The sequence below is a fragment of the Oncorhynchus kisutch genome, linkage group LG14 (genome assembly GCF_002021735.2).
Source record: "Oncorhynchus kisutch isolate 150728-3 linkage group LG14, Okis_V2, whole genome shotgun sequence".
NCBI classification, from domain to species: Eukaryota; Metazoa; Chordata; class Actinopteri; order Salmoniformes; family Salmonidae; genus Oncorhynchus; species Oncorhynchus kisutch.
In genome coordinates, this window is record NC_034187.2 from 64,415,521 (window position 1) to 64,433,243 (window position 17,723).

At 41.1% G+C, this 17,723-nt stretch overlaps 1 protein-coding gene across 1 annotated transcript; it reads right to left on the reverse strand.

The window, feature by feature from the left end:
* Positions 1–4,349: 4,349 nt before the first annotated feature.
* On the reverse strand, positions 4,350–12,803 carry LOC109904416 (protein lin-28 homolog A-like). Its single transcript, XM_020501660.2, has 4 exons — positions 12,794–12,803; positions 11,322–11,497; positions 8,119–8,297; positions 4,350–5,421 (listed from the first exon to the last, which is right to left on the reverse strand). Exons 1-4 carry the CDS (start codon positions 12,801–12,803, stop codon positions 5,202–5,204), a joined length of 585 nt encoding a protein of 194 aa, XP_020357249.1. The 3' UTR covers positions 4,350–5,201.
* Between the last annotated feature and the right edge of the window lie 4,920 nt (positions 12,804–17,723).

Genomic DNA, 17,723 nt, shown 5'->3' on the forward strand with positions numbered 1-17,723 from the left:
CTCCTGAAACGTTTCTTTGTTACATTGTAAAACAACTTTAAAGTCTCTAGGCACTAGACTACCAACCCATTAATCAAATACAGGCCCAGCATTGCATCACATTAATTTTGATTTTTTTTTTATGTAACCTTTATTTAACTAGGCAAGTCAGTTAAGAACAAATTCTTATTTACAATGACGGCCTACCCTGGCCGATGCTGGACCAATTGTGCGCCGCCCTATGGGACTCCCAATCACAGCCGTATGTGATAGAGCCTGGACGCATCATGTTCAGTTTGTCAGGAACTGTAGCCTAAAAAGAGACAGACCCACCAGCAATGTATCATATTGGCATTTGTTTATTAACGGGTGAGTCAATGATGCACATGTCAACACTACTATGCGTTGTTTGCAACTCAGTTGGCAGTAAAGCTTGGTATATGATTTGTCAAAGTGAGCTATAGGCCTACTGTACCACATTCTGTGGTTGGTGATAATAGTCAACATAGCTACATTCTTTGGTCTAATAAACAGCAAAACAGAGAAATCAAGTAACAAAATATCAGGCCTATTGTTTGTTTTGTGCTTCATTTATAACCCTATACATTGAATACTGACATATTGGCCTAATTGAGATAGTGACCAGAAAGGATATATGGTATGAGGAAAATGGGTATTGGGTATTCATTTTGTGGGGAATGATTGTAAATATTTTTAACCATACTTTTCAACTCATATGACAGAAACATATTGCAAAAGCATAACTTACACAATAATGCATTTTTGTCCATAATACAATGTGTCAAAAGATCAGAGGTAGATTTGTAACAAAATTAAACAAATGCATTTCTGACAGTAAGTCCTTGGAATTTTTTACAACAGCCTACACTGAATATGATTATATTTGACACTTTAGTATTTAAGTAGACCTAGTGTCACACGCCTTCAGAAACACAACAGAGATATCAGAGGTTTATTGAGGTTGCTTGAAGTTGTTAGGGTGTTTGCCTGTCCTGGTAAGTATAGATAAGGTGATTTGTTCAAGAGGCGCTGTTGTCACCTACATACAGAGTAATATACCCCTCCTGCTTTGAGTTCAGTATTATCATGTTATACAGAAATTCACCGGAGCTCAGTACCAGCACCTCAAATTTTCTACTGCTTGAGCCCCTGTTCCTCTTATAGAATATTAGCTCAAAAGTATTGTGGAGCTCCTGCACCTAAATATAAACAGTACTGGCACCCAACATGAGTACTGGCACCCAACATGAGTACTGGCACCCAACATGAGTACTGGCACCCAACATGAGTACCGGCACCCAACATGAGTACCGGCACCCAACATGTGTACTGGCACCCAACATGAGTACCGGCACCCAACATGAGTACTGGCACCCAACATGAGTACTGGCACCCAACATGAGTACTGGCACCCAACATGAGTACTGGCATCCAACATGAGTACTGGCACCCAACATGAGTACTGGCACCCAACATGAGTACTGGCACCCAACATGAGTACTGGCATCCAACATGAGTACCGGCACCTATTTCAGTTCAAATTAAGCATACACAATATCAATGCATAGAATAATACCAAAATGTCTGATGTATTGATGCAGACAATGTATAATCACAAAAAAAGAAGAACAGTCAACAGTAATTCAACAGCAGTTCTATGTGGGGAAAACAATACATTGCAAACTGAAACAAAAAAATCATTCACACAAAAAATGTATAAACAAAACTAAGAAATCATTTAAAACAATCTGAATGGACAAATGAATGGACAAATCAAACTAGATTTTTTTTTTTACTCAGTCATTGTCCATTTTCAAAAACATCCTGAGGTAGACTTGTATAGATTCTTGACAAGGCATTTCTGTCTTGTTCTCATACAGTAAGAAATATTTGATTAAAAAACTCCCACCTACCCTAAATGAAATAAGAAGAATAGGCGCATTGTCTGGACTCTGGAAATTAAGGATCATGTTACAGCCTAAATACATGAAGTGACAAAATACTAGGCTCAAGCAGATATGACTGTGTGTGCCATCAAGTGGCAAATGTCATATCCCATCAACACAAGCTCTTGAAAGGACATCAACAAGGCAGCCTCGACCAGAAATCGCCCCTTGTCATTTCTAACACACCAGACAATTTTTTCCCTAAAGACCTCCATTATTAGCCAGATATTGATACATTTGCGAAAAGAAAAAAAAAAGTTAGATAGATAGGCCCACTTTGCCCGAAATGCCAGATAGTCAGTCCACCCCTGGTCATCAAAATGCTTTGTCTACAAAAGGGGCCCATTGTGTAGTGCCTATATGGAGAGGTGAATCTACTCTACTCTAACTACTGACTGACTACCATGCAAAGTAAAAACGGAAATAAACAACATTATATTAATATCGTGACGAAGCTGAATATGTACAATAACCACAAAAAGCAGGGAGGTCGATGGTTTGCTGCTTCAGATTGGTTGTGTGCCACTTCTAGAGAGAGACCAGAGAAGTAACTTAGGGTGTCTAAGGAAATATCATGCTACTCTATTACCTATGCTGTCTTACAACTTGATCACCAATTAATTCAGAAAAAGAGAGGAAAACTAGAATATAACATTAAATATAGCTAGCTGTACTACAGTAACGTCATAGCAACGTGTAAATAGTGCATTGCCCATTTGGCAATCAATGTTCTGTATGGATTTTCCGGCAACCCAGCCTGTAGGCTATAGGTACACACATAAAACACTTTACTTCTCCTTCCAAAGAAGCTCCTCTTTAAATGGGTTTCCCTGAGTTCAACATGAGGATTTCAGAGAAATTAAATCCTGGCTGGAGTCATAACAATCAATGAGCAATTAAATATATTTAAGAAATACCCATACTCCTACACATGATTAGTGCAGAATATTGTTTCATTGGTTTAAGCACAATACACTACATGACCAAAAGTATGTGGACACGTGCTCGTCGAACACCTCATTCTAAAATCATGAGCATTAATATGGAGTTGGTCCCCTCTTTGCTGCCATAACAGCCTCCACTCTTCTGGGAAGGCTTCCCACTAGATGTTGGAACATTGCTGCAGGGACTTGCTTCCATTCAGCCACAAGAGCATTAGTGAGGTTAGGCACTGATGTCAGGCGATTAGGCCTGGCTAGCAGTCAGTGTTCCAATTCCTCTCAAATGTGCTCAATGGGGTTGAGGTCAGAGTTCTTGCATGCCAGTCAAGTTATTCCACAACGATCTCGACCAATAATTTCTGTATAGACTTCACTTTGTGCATGGGGGCATTGTCATGCAGAAACAGGAAAGGGCCTTCCCCAAACTGTTGCCACAAAGTTGGAAGCACAGAATCGTCTAGAATGTAATTGTATGCTGTACTGTAGCATTAAGATTTCCCTTCACTGGAACTAAGGCGCCTAGCCCGAACCATGAAAAACTGACCCAGACCATTATTTATCCTTCACCAAACTTTACAGTTGGCACTACGCATTGGGGCAGGTAGCTTTCTCCTGGCATCCGCCAAATCCAGATTAGTCTGTCGGACTGCCAGATGGTGAAGCTTGATTCATCACTCCAGAGAACGCCTTTCCACTGCTCCAGAGTCCAATAGTGGCGAGCTTTACACCACTCCAGCCGATGATTGACATTGCACATGGTGAATTTAGGCTTGTGTGTGGCTGCTCGGCCATGGAAACCCATTTCATGACGCTCCCGACAAAGAGTTAATGTACGCGCTACACGCTTCAGCCCTCATCGGTCCCGTTCTGTGAGCTTGTGTGGCCTACCACTTTGCAGCTGAGCCGTTGTTTCTCCTAGACGTTTCCACTTCACAATAACAGCACTTACATTTGACCAGGGGCAGCTCTAGCAGGGCAGAAATGTGATGAACTGACTTGTTGGAAAGGTGGAATACTATGATGGTGCCATGTTGAAAGTCACTGAGCTCTTCAGTAAGGCCATTCTAGTGCTAATGGTTGTCTATGGAGATTGCATGACTGTGCTGGATTTTATACATCTGTCAGCAACGGGTGTGGCTGAAATAGCCGAATCCACTAATTTGAAAGTGCGTCCACATACTTTTGTATTTATAGTGTATATTATGAAGTCAACTGAAAATGAAGCCCATTGAAAGAGAAAGTAAAAAGTAAGGCATAATTGTTTGCTTAATACAACCACGAATCTATCAAGAGGCTAGAACCAAAGCCGGTTTCTGTTTAAATAGAATTAAGCTACAAATTGTGATACTTTATCTATTAGAAATAAAGGTAGAGGGTGACGATGAATAAATAATAAATATAAAAAAGATCATATCTATATACATTTAAGTGGTGTAAAATATTCTATCCACTCCTGTAAAAGAGGAGTAGATACTAAACCTATAACCATCTTATTCAACACTTGAGTCCCTTTATCCTAACACTCAATCATGAAAATATGTCCTTAAAGAAAAAAAATAATGCTCAGGTCCATCCAAGAAAGAACATGTAATACCTTTGGCTTTCTAAATAGTTTTCAAGTACAACGAGACAATGAGAAACAAGTCATGTATTTGGGCAGTGTATTAGAACACCCCTGATATGTAGAATATGTTAGAAAGCCATGTTTACATCCATAGCATAAACTGTGGGACAGACAGGCAGACAGACTGTCATACAATCAATGCTGGTCTCGCATTTAGCCTTGAGTCAAGGCTTTGTAAGGGAGGGAGCCACATCCAACCACCCATGGGACAAATGAACAGGCTATGGCACTTATGACAAGCTGTATTGTACACAGTCCAATCGGCAACCATGGTGTACCAACATTCATACAGCAGAAAGGGTTCAAACATTCACTTGGCCGCAGAAAGACACACTCCTTTTTGTCCATGAAACAGTCTTAGAGTCAGGACACCTATATCTGTACATTCACTTGTATGATTCTATTTCCTTTACCTTTTTCTAACAAAAGCTTTTTGGGAAAACATGTTATACAGTGAGAGAGCAGAGCACTCACAATCATCTCCAGGAAAATCCACATAGGCTACCTCTTATTTAGCTGCAGCAGGGAAAATACAATTAAAACACTGAGCTAAATCTCAATCTCAACTATCACATCAATAAAAGTACACATTTCTTGCTGTTTGTGCGATAAATAAAGACATCCTGATGTAGTTCCAAAAGCAGCACTCCAATGAAACCTTTTGATTGGATGAATCCCTGAATCGATCAATCATAGCTCTCCCTGGGGTGGAAAGGGGGCATGGCTCTGCTCCTCTTCCTCGTCCCTCAGTGACAATGCTGTTCCCTGAGCGCCAGGGGAGGACTGCTGTGCTTTGATTGGACAGTTGGCCACCATGTGACTGATGCTCTGGCAAAAATGGCACTTCTTGGGCTGAGGAGGTAGCTGGCATTCTTTGGCATGGTGGTCAGGTCCTCCACAGTTGTAGCATCTAGAACACAGTGGGAGAGGAGAACACACAAATACAATGATTTCAGACAGGTAACACATTCTTCCAACAGAGGGCAGTGTTCTTCCACATATAGTTTCAGATTATCTACAAAATCTGCAAAATTGTAATTATTTGCCTACCTCCTCATGCCTTTTGCACACATTGTATATAGACCCCCCCTTCGTTTTCTACTGTGTTATTGACTTGTTAATTGTTTACTCCATGTGTAACTCTTTGTTGTATGCTCACACTGCTATGCTTTATCTTGGCCAGGTCGCAGTTGCAAATGAGAACTTGTTCTCAACTAGCCTACCTGGTTAAATAAAGGTGAAATAAAAAAATAAAAAAATAAAAATTCCTGAATTTCCTCAGATCTCATCTATACTGAACAAAAATATCAACGCAACATGCAGCAATTTCAAATATTTTACTGAGTTACAGTTTATAGAAGGAAATCAGTCAATTGAAATAAATTCATTTGGCCCTAATCTATGGATTTCACATGACTTGGCAGGGGCGCAGCCATGGGTGGGCCTGGGAGGGCATAGGCCCACCCACTGGAGAGCCAGGTCCACCCACTGGAGAGCCAAGCCCAGCCAATCAGAATGGTTTTTTAAGAAATACTCCTCAGCACCCCCCTCATCAGACAATCCTGCAGTTGAAGAAACTGGATGTCCTGGGCTTGGGTGGTTACTTGTGGCCTGCATTTGTGCCAGGTTGGATGTACTACCAAATTCTTTAAAACAACGTTGGAGGCGGCTTATGTTAGAAAATGACCATTAAATTATCTGGCAACAGCTCTGTTGGACATTCCTGCAGACAGCATGCCAATTGCACCCTCCCTCAAAACTTGAGACATCTTGAAACATTATGTTGTGACAAAACAGCTGCCTTTTATTTTCCCCAGCACAAGGTGCACGTGTGTAATGACCATGTTGTTTAATCAGCTTCTTGATATGCCACACCTGTCCGGTGGATAGATTAGGTTGGCAAAGGAGAAAGGACCCCTAACAGGGATATAAACACATTTGTGGAAAGAAATTGAGAGACATAATATTTTGTGCCTCTGGAACATTTTTGGGATCTTTAATTTCAGCTCATGAAAAAATAGGACCAACACTTTACATGTTGCGTTTATATTTTTGTTCAGTATATTATATGATTAAGTCAATATTGAGAAAGTATCCGCGTTAATAGAATGACGGCCTCTTCTGTATGCATAGTTTATTTACTGCATGATTGTATGTATGTGTGCGTGTGTAGGTGTATGCTTGTGTGTGATCATTTTAGGAGGTGTATAGTGCATTAAAACCAATGCCTTAATATATACATGTCACACAATCTGAAATCAGTAGATGTTGAGACTATAATGACAATGGGGAATTTTGTAATTGCATTAACTCCAATGCAGATGAAGCCCTGGAGCATCAGAACCTTCCCAAGCTTACTACCACTTCCCTCCTTCCTCTGTCCTCTGCCCTTTTCCTCTGAGTACCAACCCCCTACCAAACACACATACACAAACACATAGACCCTCTCCTAGGGAGCCGTTGGTTATTGATCAGTGTGGGCACCAGGGTGGGAGAGGAGAGCAGAGGGGGCTCTTTGTTTCAATACTGCACCCTGAGCTCTAACCCCTGACCCCTCTTTCTCTCTGGCTTTGCCTTCCCCCCACCTCATTTACACAACACACCCACTGTTGCCATGGCAGCCATGACCTATGACCTCTCCCAGGGCACTTACATCTGGTATCAATTAAATGGATAGGATCCTTTTCCCTTTTCTGCATCCCCTATTCCCTCTTTACGTCTGAATCCCACTGTTATGATTGTGAGTCAGCGAGATAGACAGAGACAGTGTTAGATACACTCACATCGATGCGGTGTTTGATGTCATAAGAATCAATAGGCACATAGGTGCTGATTCAGACCTAGGAAATGTACGCCTTTTTAACGCAGATTTAGCTTATGTAGGTAAGACTTGAATGTAGACTATGGAAAATGCATTCAAAATATAGAAAGATAGTCATGAAAACATATGCATATTTGTCTCAGTTTCAGAACCCATGGGTAGATTTAAAAACACTCTGACTTTACACACGATTTCTGTTTAGGGAATAATCATGAATCCTACTTCATGGAAAAATAGAGCCTTTACGCACTAACCCCAAGAAGTTGGTTTTATTCATTCAGAAGGTTGCCACATTCAGATCATTAATGGTAACATTGGAAGTAGTATAGCCTACAATATAATGATAATATGGAGAATAGTATACAATAGTATGATATAATAAATATACCCGCACTGCTTAAGTTCACTGTCAGAATATGCATAGAGAGAAAAGTACATACAAAGGAAATAAAGTTATATTTATACGTGTGTAACTCTGTCCTGAATTTCCCCCAAAGAGGATAAATAAGTCTGTTTGATGTCAGCATTGTGGCTAAAACGGTAAACTTGCCAACTTTCATGATGATGATACCAGATATTTTCAGTGACTTCAACACCCTCAGACTATTTGTAAACAACCTTGCCAGATAAGCTCGTTGTTAATATTGCAGCGATCTTCATATTTAATACTATAAGCAGGGTCTTACAGTGTTTCCGAATCATGGAATTATTTTGAGTGAGTGGGGATATCTGGAGATGCATGGTTCGGCTATGCGCCATTTAAAGATGTTAAATGAACAGTCTCACCTGTCCCCCTTGGAGCGTCGTTTCTGTTGCCCCTTAGGCCTCTTCTCACTGCCCACACACTGTGCTCCCCCTGGCCCCGTCACCGTGACAGACTCTAGGCCTTTAGACGACTTCTTGAAGGTAAACTCCACCGCCTCGCCCTCCTTCAGGCTACGGAAGCCCTCCATGTGTAGCTTGCTCTGTGTAGGTTGAGAGGTGGAATAGGTGGTTAGAGAACAGGAATAGGAAACTGTTCCAAAGCCAGAAGAGCTCTATGTCCAGTTTGCTTTCTGTAGGGGAGAAGGAGCATGAGTGCGGTCAGAGGAATGGTTTAGAACGGCATGAGAACTGTTCTAGGTGAGGGTAGAGTGAGAGCTTACTCTGTGAGGGAACGGGGAATGAGGGTTCAGGGTTGGAGAAAGGTTCTTAGGTCGGGAAACTGGTGAGAAGATATGAAAATGGTTCTAAGCCTATGAAGGACTGTGGAGAGCAGTTCTGAGGCCAGATAGGGTGCCCTTCCTGTGCCTACATGGTGTGAATGTATTTCCCAGCCTGGTCAAGAAGCAGACACAAAAAGACGAATTAATTGCTTGTGCATATAGCTGGTCCGCTTCACATGTTGTCTTCTGAGGTGATTACAGCTAAGAGCTGATCCTTAATTGGGTTGTACATGCATACATCAATGTTCTGCATAGGTTTCAATACATCAATGGAAACATCCAGGCCCTCTCTCTCAGGGGCTAACCCCTCAGCCAATCCAGATTCCAATCCCATTGACAGCCCTGTTAAAACATCAATGACTACTTACAACACCCCTCCCCCTTCAGAATGTGTGTGTGTGGACAGTGTTACCCCTCCCCCAAGGTAGTCACAGCATTCCAAGCTCCAACTACCTCCCCTTTCTCTCCACCACCACACACACACCAGCCAATAGACTCTCCAAAAGAACTACATCTGGTCAAGCCCCAGACTGACCACTGCTAAGGATGCTGGGAAATGGGGGTTAATTTTTGGGATAGCTGGCCAAAGGCACATAAAAAATGGTTTCAAGAACATTTGTGTCCACCTTGAGAAAGACATTTCCTTGTCATTGTCACCCTTGATCCAGGGGCTCTGGAAAGGGAAGCTTGAATTTCGTGGCAACTTAGTTCTATCTTCTTCATGTGCTTTGCCAAGCTGCCTGAGCAGCGGTAGGTATGACACCAATTTGATACCACGAGTGTTCCAAATGTATAAGTCTAAAGATCTCAATGTGCAGAATCATGCCTTGTTCAAGACCTTCCAGAGACACAGAAAGTGTCACTCATCATTATACTATGCTCATAGAATTGTTTTGTTCAAGCCAATCTTAAAATGTTGTGGAGTAGCATTTGATGATGATGGGGAGAGGGCTGTGATGTGGAGGGTTAGTTTTGCATGCCACCTGTCTTAACTCAGACACCCATCTCTCTTCTGGGGGGGGGGGTTGAAGTGATCATGGTGGGAAAGGAATCCAGGTCATGATGGCCTGACAACCTTCAGGATTCCTTCCTTCAGTACCAACCCCCGTCAGGAGCTGAACGGCCCGGAACTATCCCCTGAACTCTCCTCCCCCCCCCCCCCCCCCCGTTTTACAGAGGGCGGAGGACTGGGGGTGGATGGGTTGGGGCTATGGGCAGAGGGGCTGGCTGGGTGGGAGTCAGGGTATGGCTAGTTTGGAGTGGGTGGGCTGCCATACGAGAGGCCAAGTCCCCTGATGTTTGAAGGCCTTTATAACAGGAAGCAGGGTTGGAGGGGAATTGAGAGGAACGAGCCTTGTTATCTCTGTTTAGACTAACCCCTGTCTCCCTGTCTACTCCTTCTAAATGCAATTGCTAATATTAGCACTTTCGGACCAAATCCCCATGTAAATCAATCTCCCCCGTTTAGCATGTTTTAAATGTCATGGCCCAACTCTACCTTGAAGTCCCTCAGAGCTCTACCTTAACTCAGGAAGGACGGAGGAGAAGGGAAGAGTCTCGTCCGTTATGGTACTCAGCCCTGTTGATAATCTACAGGTTAAATTGATGAAACAACCCTGGATTCATTAGGTCGTCCGTCCGTTAGGATGCTTCGCATTCCATTCCATTTGAAACAACAACTAGATTTCCCCTCCTGTTTTACTTATTCCGCCTAATCAGCCTTTGTAACGTTTTAGGAAAACAAAAAATTGACATTATTTTGTTTTATATTGAATCCTTTCTTTGTTATTTCAAAATCAATATTCTCATTCTCAGACCTTTCATTTTCTGGTAGGTTTATTAAAATACCAAATACAAACAATCTATTATTATGAAAAAGTATGATTTTTGTCTCTAAGTGTTTCATTCATTAGCTAGTTTTAGGGCAATATGATAATCAATTTCCCTAAAGGCTACCATAATCTTGCAACACCTAATCAGATTCAACAACTGATTGATTAAACCAAGCAGGTTTGTTCTTGGCTGTCTTATATGTTCCTTTCGAGAAGTTAAGCTTCTTAGTTCACAACTGATTTCAGTTGCCATCATGCAGGCTAGAAAGATGATGGGCCTTGGGTTCCAGTTATGAAATATCATCTGAACATAGGATCAACAAAATCTTGTTTTTATTTTTTTAAGCTACTTGTCTTTATGTATGATGCTGGTTTTGATTTGGAAATATTAGCTACATAATAAGTTATAACTGAGTAATAAACTAATGTAGGCCCAATAAGAGTTTTTTAGTCTGTAAAAATAGCATCATTAACCACATGCACTGCTGAAAAATAGGCCTACCTATTTTGGTAAAGGCTCAAACTAGAATCAGCTGACTATTTCAAGATAATGTTGTCAAATGTTTAAAAGAAATGAAAAGCCCTATTGCCTCTTGCCCAACATATAAGCTATGAAAACATGTAAACTATGAATTCGTTTTGAATGAGTGCAGGAAAGGGATTTTTCAAGCACTATAAACAATGATAGATATGCCTATATATTTGCATGATCGATCAATCTCTAATCATAAATTAAAACGCTGAAAATGCTAAATCACGGAGAGAAACGAATAATTACCTACCTTAACGAAAACATCACAAACGTGTGATATTTACATTGTTGATAAGTTTAAGACATACACTTGCACAAAAACGCGACAAGGGGGCATTTGGACCTGATTCGAGCTCGAGCCAGGCCTTGATGAACATCAACACCACATTCTTTGAGTCCCAGACCCACAATGGAGCTCACCTGATGAACGAAAACATCGAGAGTCTCCTCGAGCGGTGTCCCATCTATGTTGGTCATGGACAGGAACCCGAAACCCATCCGGACGTTGAACCATTTACACACGCCGCTGCCACGAGACGAACCCAGATCCTCCTCCGAGCCAGTGGCTTCCTCCTCTTCGTTCTTTGCACAGCCCCCTTTCGAGAGAAAAATAATGCCACTCAGTCAGTTTAGAAAATATAGATGTTTGAAATATATCATATCTTGTCAACAATCCTGGCAGGAAAACGAGTTGGGCCGGCTTTTACACTGATGTTTTTCAGAATCAGTGCCTTGAAGAAGGCATTTAATGGGTTGCGAAATGGGATAGAGCTAGAGAGCCGCGCAGCAAGCTAGGAACACATGGTTGTAAACACTGCTGATATTCGAAACAATGTCGATATATTATCCATACGATATACATTTTTTATTTTGAAAAGCTGGAATATTAGATGGTCTCTTTTTCAAGTTGTTTCGAAGTGGAAACGTATACGCTAATAGTGATAATAATATACATAATAAGTATTATACATAACAAGGCGATAATAATTATGCATTATTATAAATAATAATATGCGTAAAAATATATAGGTTAATCGAAATAATCTCATCAAAATTGATCAATTTAATAAATATAAACTGATCAATCATTATATTAATACAGATTGTAACTTGTTGATTTACACGGTACAGGCCTAAATAATTCCCAAGCACGCAAGGGATTGACTCTGATAATGTAGCCTAAATAAAAGTTTCATCCCATGAGGAGCCACGAGAACCGAGAACACAATATCTTTAAATATTTGAAGAAAACATATAGAAAATATTAATCTTGAATATTCAGTTACCAATGAAAAGTATAAAGCCAAAGGCATCACCTATAGTCATACTTTATCCCAAAACTTCACCGCAAGCACTGAAAACCATTCTTCCGTGAAAAGAGATAGTAGGTTCCAAATCGAAGAACAAATAATCACAACAACATTCTCAGGCAAAAGTGTTTAGGAGAATGTTCCTAATTTGAAGACTGATGACAGTCCTACCTGTAAACTGCTGTTCGGAATAAGAGCCCATCCCTTTCCCGGGTATATTTTAATCCAGGTTTACCGTGTCCTCCTCTCCCAAATCCCCCTGCCCTGCCCTGTCCACCTCCAACCTTTCTCCACACTACACAACACTTTCCCGCAAACGGTTCAATAACAAAGACGCAGAAGAGGAACGGGTCAGCAGTGGAGACAAACAAAGAGGTTTGGAGATACTTTCGCCCTGACAACCAGTGGTGTAAGACTGCTGGGAAGCATTTCTCAAAAGAATCCCCAAATCTGAAAGACAATGCAATGAAACCCAACCCACCCTCTTTTTGTGTCTCTTCTCATAAAGAGATCTTTCCATCGAATCCCACCCCCCCAAAGATGTTCAAAGAACCTTTGGGACCATTAGAACACTGCCTGTACCTTCTGCCATGGTTTGGGGGGTTCCTGGGTCTCCTACAACTCCAGAAGAATCAGGCAATAAACGCTGGTTGTATCGTCAACAAGCCCGTTTTTCAGTAATCCCTCTTTGAAAACTATTGTATTTTCTTTCTCCTGGTCTCTTGTACAATATGAGGAGCGAGCCCCCTCTGACTCTCCTATACCTCTAATATCAACCCCCACCTTTTCGGTCCAGCCCATGTGATGCTCAATTGCGATCTTCTGGCTGATAAATTAGACATTCCACGGTGATAGGGCCCAAATTCGCAGAGCGACCAATCATTGACAAAGACCACCTAGCTGTTAGCAGCGGGGCATTGAGCGACCCCCACTCCTTTTCAGGACAGGAGAGAGCCACAACCCCCACACCGCCTGGAGCATTTGAATATGCATAGTCAGTCACTCAGGTGCATGGTTTCACAGAAGCCATCCAAATGAAACCTTGCTCTTCCACATTCCACACCATCATGTTTGAAGTGAAAACGAAGGACATCTAAATCCAGAAGCATAAATCAACCTATAGCTGTGTTCTGTTTACGTTTGTTGCATTCACACAAAACAAACTACAAACATCACATTCAAATACATATATAAACCAAACAGAACATAGGCCGATATCAGAAAAATACATTCAGCAAGGGACAGGAAAAAAACATGAACATTTAAAGTAGCTGATCTTGCAAAAAATATCCAGGATATGCCTACATGCATTCACCTTCGTTATTTCGTTTGAAACAATTTGAGCAAAGATATTTTGCTACTGTCATACATGTTTAGGACTACTATCGACCACACGCTGTAAACAAATAAATAAATGCGTATCTCTTGAGATATTCGTTCCACATAACCCTCCGGTGAAGGATGCTCAACATTTACCATAACTTGTTTGCTATTGTGTCCTAGCTTGGGGCTGCACGGTCTGTGAAAGGTCTTTTAATTGACTGATTTCCCTCAGAATCGCTGACGGATGCAGATAATGAATGTGAACGTAAACAGAGGGATTGTGTTGCCTTGTGTGTGAGGAGGGCCTATCTTTATAGGCTACACTTCTAGGCTATATGTAAAACCTGTCAGTCCCTGCACCGATTTGACACATATTGACACAGCTATTTATGGCCTCTGAAACACAATGGTTCCGTGACGATGAGTCACCTTTACCGGATCTGCGCTCTAACTCAGCCATCTATGCTTTTCAATGGGAACTGTCATGACATTGACAGTGCAGGGGTCTTCCGGCTTTCCTTACAGCACTGACTATGCTGCATTAACTCAATAGGCTACAAGACTTCATTTGATACAAGGGAACCTCATCACCTGCACCCTCCTGCCTTACACTTCTTCTTTACATGTGGGCCAACGAGACCATGTGTGACAGTCATTTTGGGATGGACATAGGATCCTCCATCTTACCAAACCATGAATCATCCTAGAGCATGACCTACCGAAGAGATATGTAGAGAGAGAGAGAGAGAGAGAGAAAGAGAAAGAAAGAGAGAGATATGGGGAGAGAAAAAGAGTGATAGAGAGAGCGAGAAGAAGAAAGAGGGAGTGTGGCAGATGGAGGGATCCAGGGACAGAGAGAAAGAGAGAAAGAGAGATGAAGAGCGAGAGGGGTTAGCTAATTAAAGCTAAATGACTGGTTTCATTCATATTCTCCTCTAACAATCCTCTGTCTCTCAGGCCAGGCTGCTACACTGCAGGCTTCTCTGGGTCACCATGGAGACGAAGGGCCCTGGATCTGTCTGTCAGAGAACAAAGAGGGCTGGCCTTAAGGTGACCCGTGTCATACACTGGGGCTTAGTAATTACAATGCCTGGACACGTGCTCACTGGTCACACACACTGTAACCCCCCACCCAACTGCCACACACACACACACGCATGCTAGCAAACACAAATGCGTACACCCACACCACCAGATGTTATGTAATAGTGACTGAAAGGGCTGGGGGGTCTATGTGTTGACCATCATTCCTCTAACAGCAGGCAAGATATCTGTAAGATTATCTACAACCAGGCTGCAAGAGTCTATTGTGTTTATCTTTTGACGAGGGTTCATTCATTTATTGTGTGTATGTTGTGTGGGGCATGAGGTGTACTGATCCATGTTTTCATATCAAGAACTGCTTTGAGTAGTTCACCTGTGAAACACACATGTTAGGGGCCTTGTGGTTGGTTGAATGAGAAAACAGCCCAGTGGCTCCATATGGTTTCAGCTGTCAGCTCCCCTCTCACCTTCCTCGCCCAGGGGGCAGAGCACTGATCAATAAGCTGATCCATCTATACCTGATCCATATATCATACTATGATGCTCTGTCAGATAGTCTTCCCTCCCACAAAAAAACCTAACATTTTGTTAGAAAAGATTGTGGCTTTTACATCTACTTTTTTCAATTACTGTGGTAAATTTTTCAGATGCACGTGGTCATAACTGATAACACTTGTCTTATGTTCAGAACCTTTGATTGAGCATTCATTGGAGTTAAACACTTCTTTCACCCATGAGTTATTCATGCAATGTCAACGTTTTTTGTGAAATACCATGAGAACATTTTCTTTAGTCACCAATGCATCAAATAATGATAGGCTCACTGTTTAGTTATTTTAACTCATGTAATCTAATATCAAAACATGCATGATACAATTTTCAAAACGGATATTTTTGAAATGCTGAATAGAAGGTATATAGCTATGTACCAGTATGTACCATTTTACAGCATAAAAAAATAAAAATTGTATCCAATGTTAAGTTTGGAGCATGTTGAGAAAAATGTCAGTCTTACCATTTCAGTAATCTTACTGTAAACAGCACATACATAGAATAAATCCTAAGATATAGGGGTATTATGGCATGTACTGTAAAGCAGAAGCCTACAGTAAAAAGGTATTGAGATAGCCCGTTATGCCAGTTCTGCCCCATGCAACATTGCACAAGATCAACTTTTCTATGTGACCTGTTACTGTAACTGCTACAGTATCACCTCTCTCTCTCTCTCTCTGCTTGACAAAATCATCAGCTTACAGTGTATCAATGAAACTCAGATAATGAGTGGAATATACTGTAATTTACAACCCAAGTATTTCAGCAGTGCATTGTACACTACTGCACCATAATTTCAAATAGAAGCACATAGAGCAATGTGTAAACAGGTACTCTATTATATTGAAGCACACTGGCTGATGGAGTATGATAATGATGTAGTATTTACAGCCACATCCATATAATATTTGGTTTTACCTTCCAACTTACATTTATGTCAATTGATACATTTATGATGTAAAAATATAGCATTTGACAATGTTTGGAAGTTCTTCAAATGTATACTAAACCAGGCACTATACAATTTTGGTTCAGTAGTTCAGTAGTATGATTACCCGTTTTTAACAATGAATAAAATGTATCTAGAGTGTTTGATTGGTTCATGTGTTGAAGTCAGTAACATGGAATAAGACTATTGGGGCTGTTGAGAGATCTTAAGGTGAGACAGTTTATCTCCAAGCCATCTGCTGAGGGAACCAATACATCAAACTACTGTGACACTGTCTGTTGGTTTTGCTGATTATCTGCCAAAAGGGGTTGAGCACAACGGTCCTAAAAAACAGGTCATTTTCACATAAGAATTTCAGATATTCACAGTCGTATGTTTGAGTGTGTGTCAGAGCAGATAACATTTCTAGCTCACATTTGACGATAAACGTTCAAATAGCATTTTTGTTCTCTGTTTTATTGTCTCATATACCGGATAGGTGCAGTGAAACGTGTTGTTTTACAAGGTCAGTAGTACGGCGCCCCTTGTGATATTTAGGATTAAGTGCATTGCTCAAGGGCATATCGACAGACTTTACACCTTTCCGGCTTGCGTATTCGAATCTGTTTCTTTTTGGTTACTTATCACTAGACTATTTCAGCACCATGGACAGCTCTTATCGTTAAAGCGAACGCCCTAAAAACAAACCGTTAATGTTTTTTTTAAAAGTTCTATCTAGCCCGTCCACGAAGACTAGGCCTAGTATTCAGAGGAAGGATTCATTTTTCATATCAAGTCAATTCCAGAGCTACAACACGGGATTGATGATTTACTTCAAGGTTTCTCGAGCTATATCGTTATTCGACAACGAAAAGTGTCCATGTTAAATTGTTCTCACAATTCAAACTCGTTTTAATGATACACGGAGTCCCCCTAGTGGTAACGGATGTATATGCATGCACACAGTGAGAGGTGACATCTTTCTCCATCATCGCTAAAGACCACTGAACCTGTCACTTTCATTAATACCGTATGCCTCGAATGCTCACCAGTCATATTTCTCACATCAAGATTACTGTTAAACAATGTCTCTCTCATCCCACTAGATGTCACTCTTACAATTTTGCGGGGGCCTATACTGGATCGAGGCTTGTTTGAATGAAATAGATGGAGAGTTTATATTTTGATGCATGAAACCTAAAGACAAACTCATATACAAATCATAATTAAGACAATATCAACAGAATAACATAATGAAACAAATTGTTTAGCTATATATGCTAATGATCTTTGAATGATGGGTAAAATAAGAAGCATTTAAAAAAAGAAAAGAAAAAAAGACAAATAAGAAGCCTTAGCCTATAAAAAGCAACACAAGCGCAGTCAGGTTCCCTCCATAACAGAAAAGCCTGACTGATTATTATGGAGAGAGGCAAGATCCTAGCCGTGGGTGTCCACTCCACTCCGTTTCCCAGTGCCCGCTGCCGGTGCTGCGGCCCTAATCCCACTGTGTGAGTGGGTATCTATCTGCCTCCCAGTAGCTAATCCTGCCAGGCCTTCTAGCTCGTCCAAAATGATGTGGTGGGTGGCATCATCTTTCATCTCAACCATCAACTTCAAAGCTTCCACATATTTAAATGTTTTAATGTTTTCGACATCCTAAGC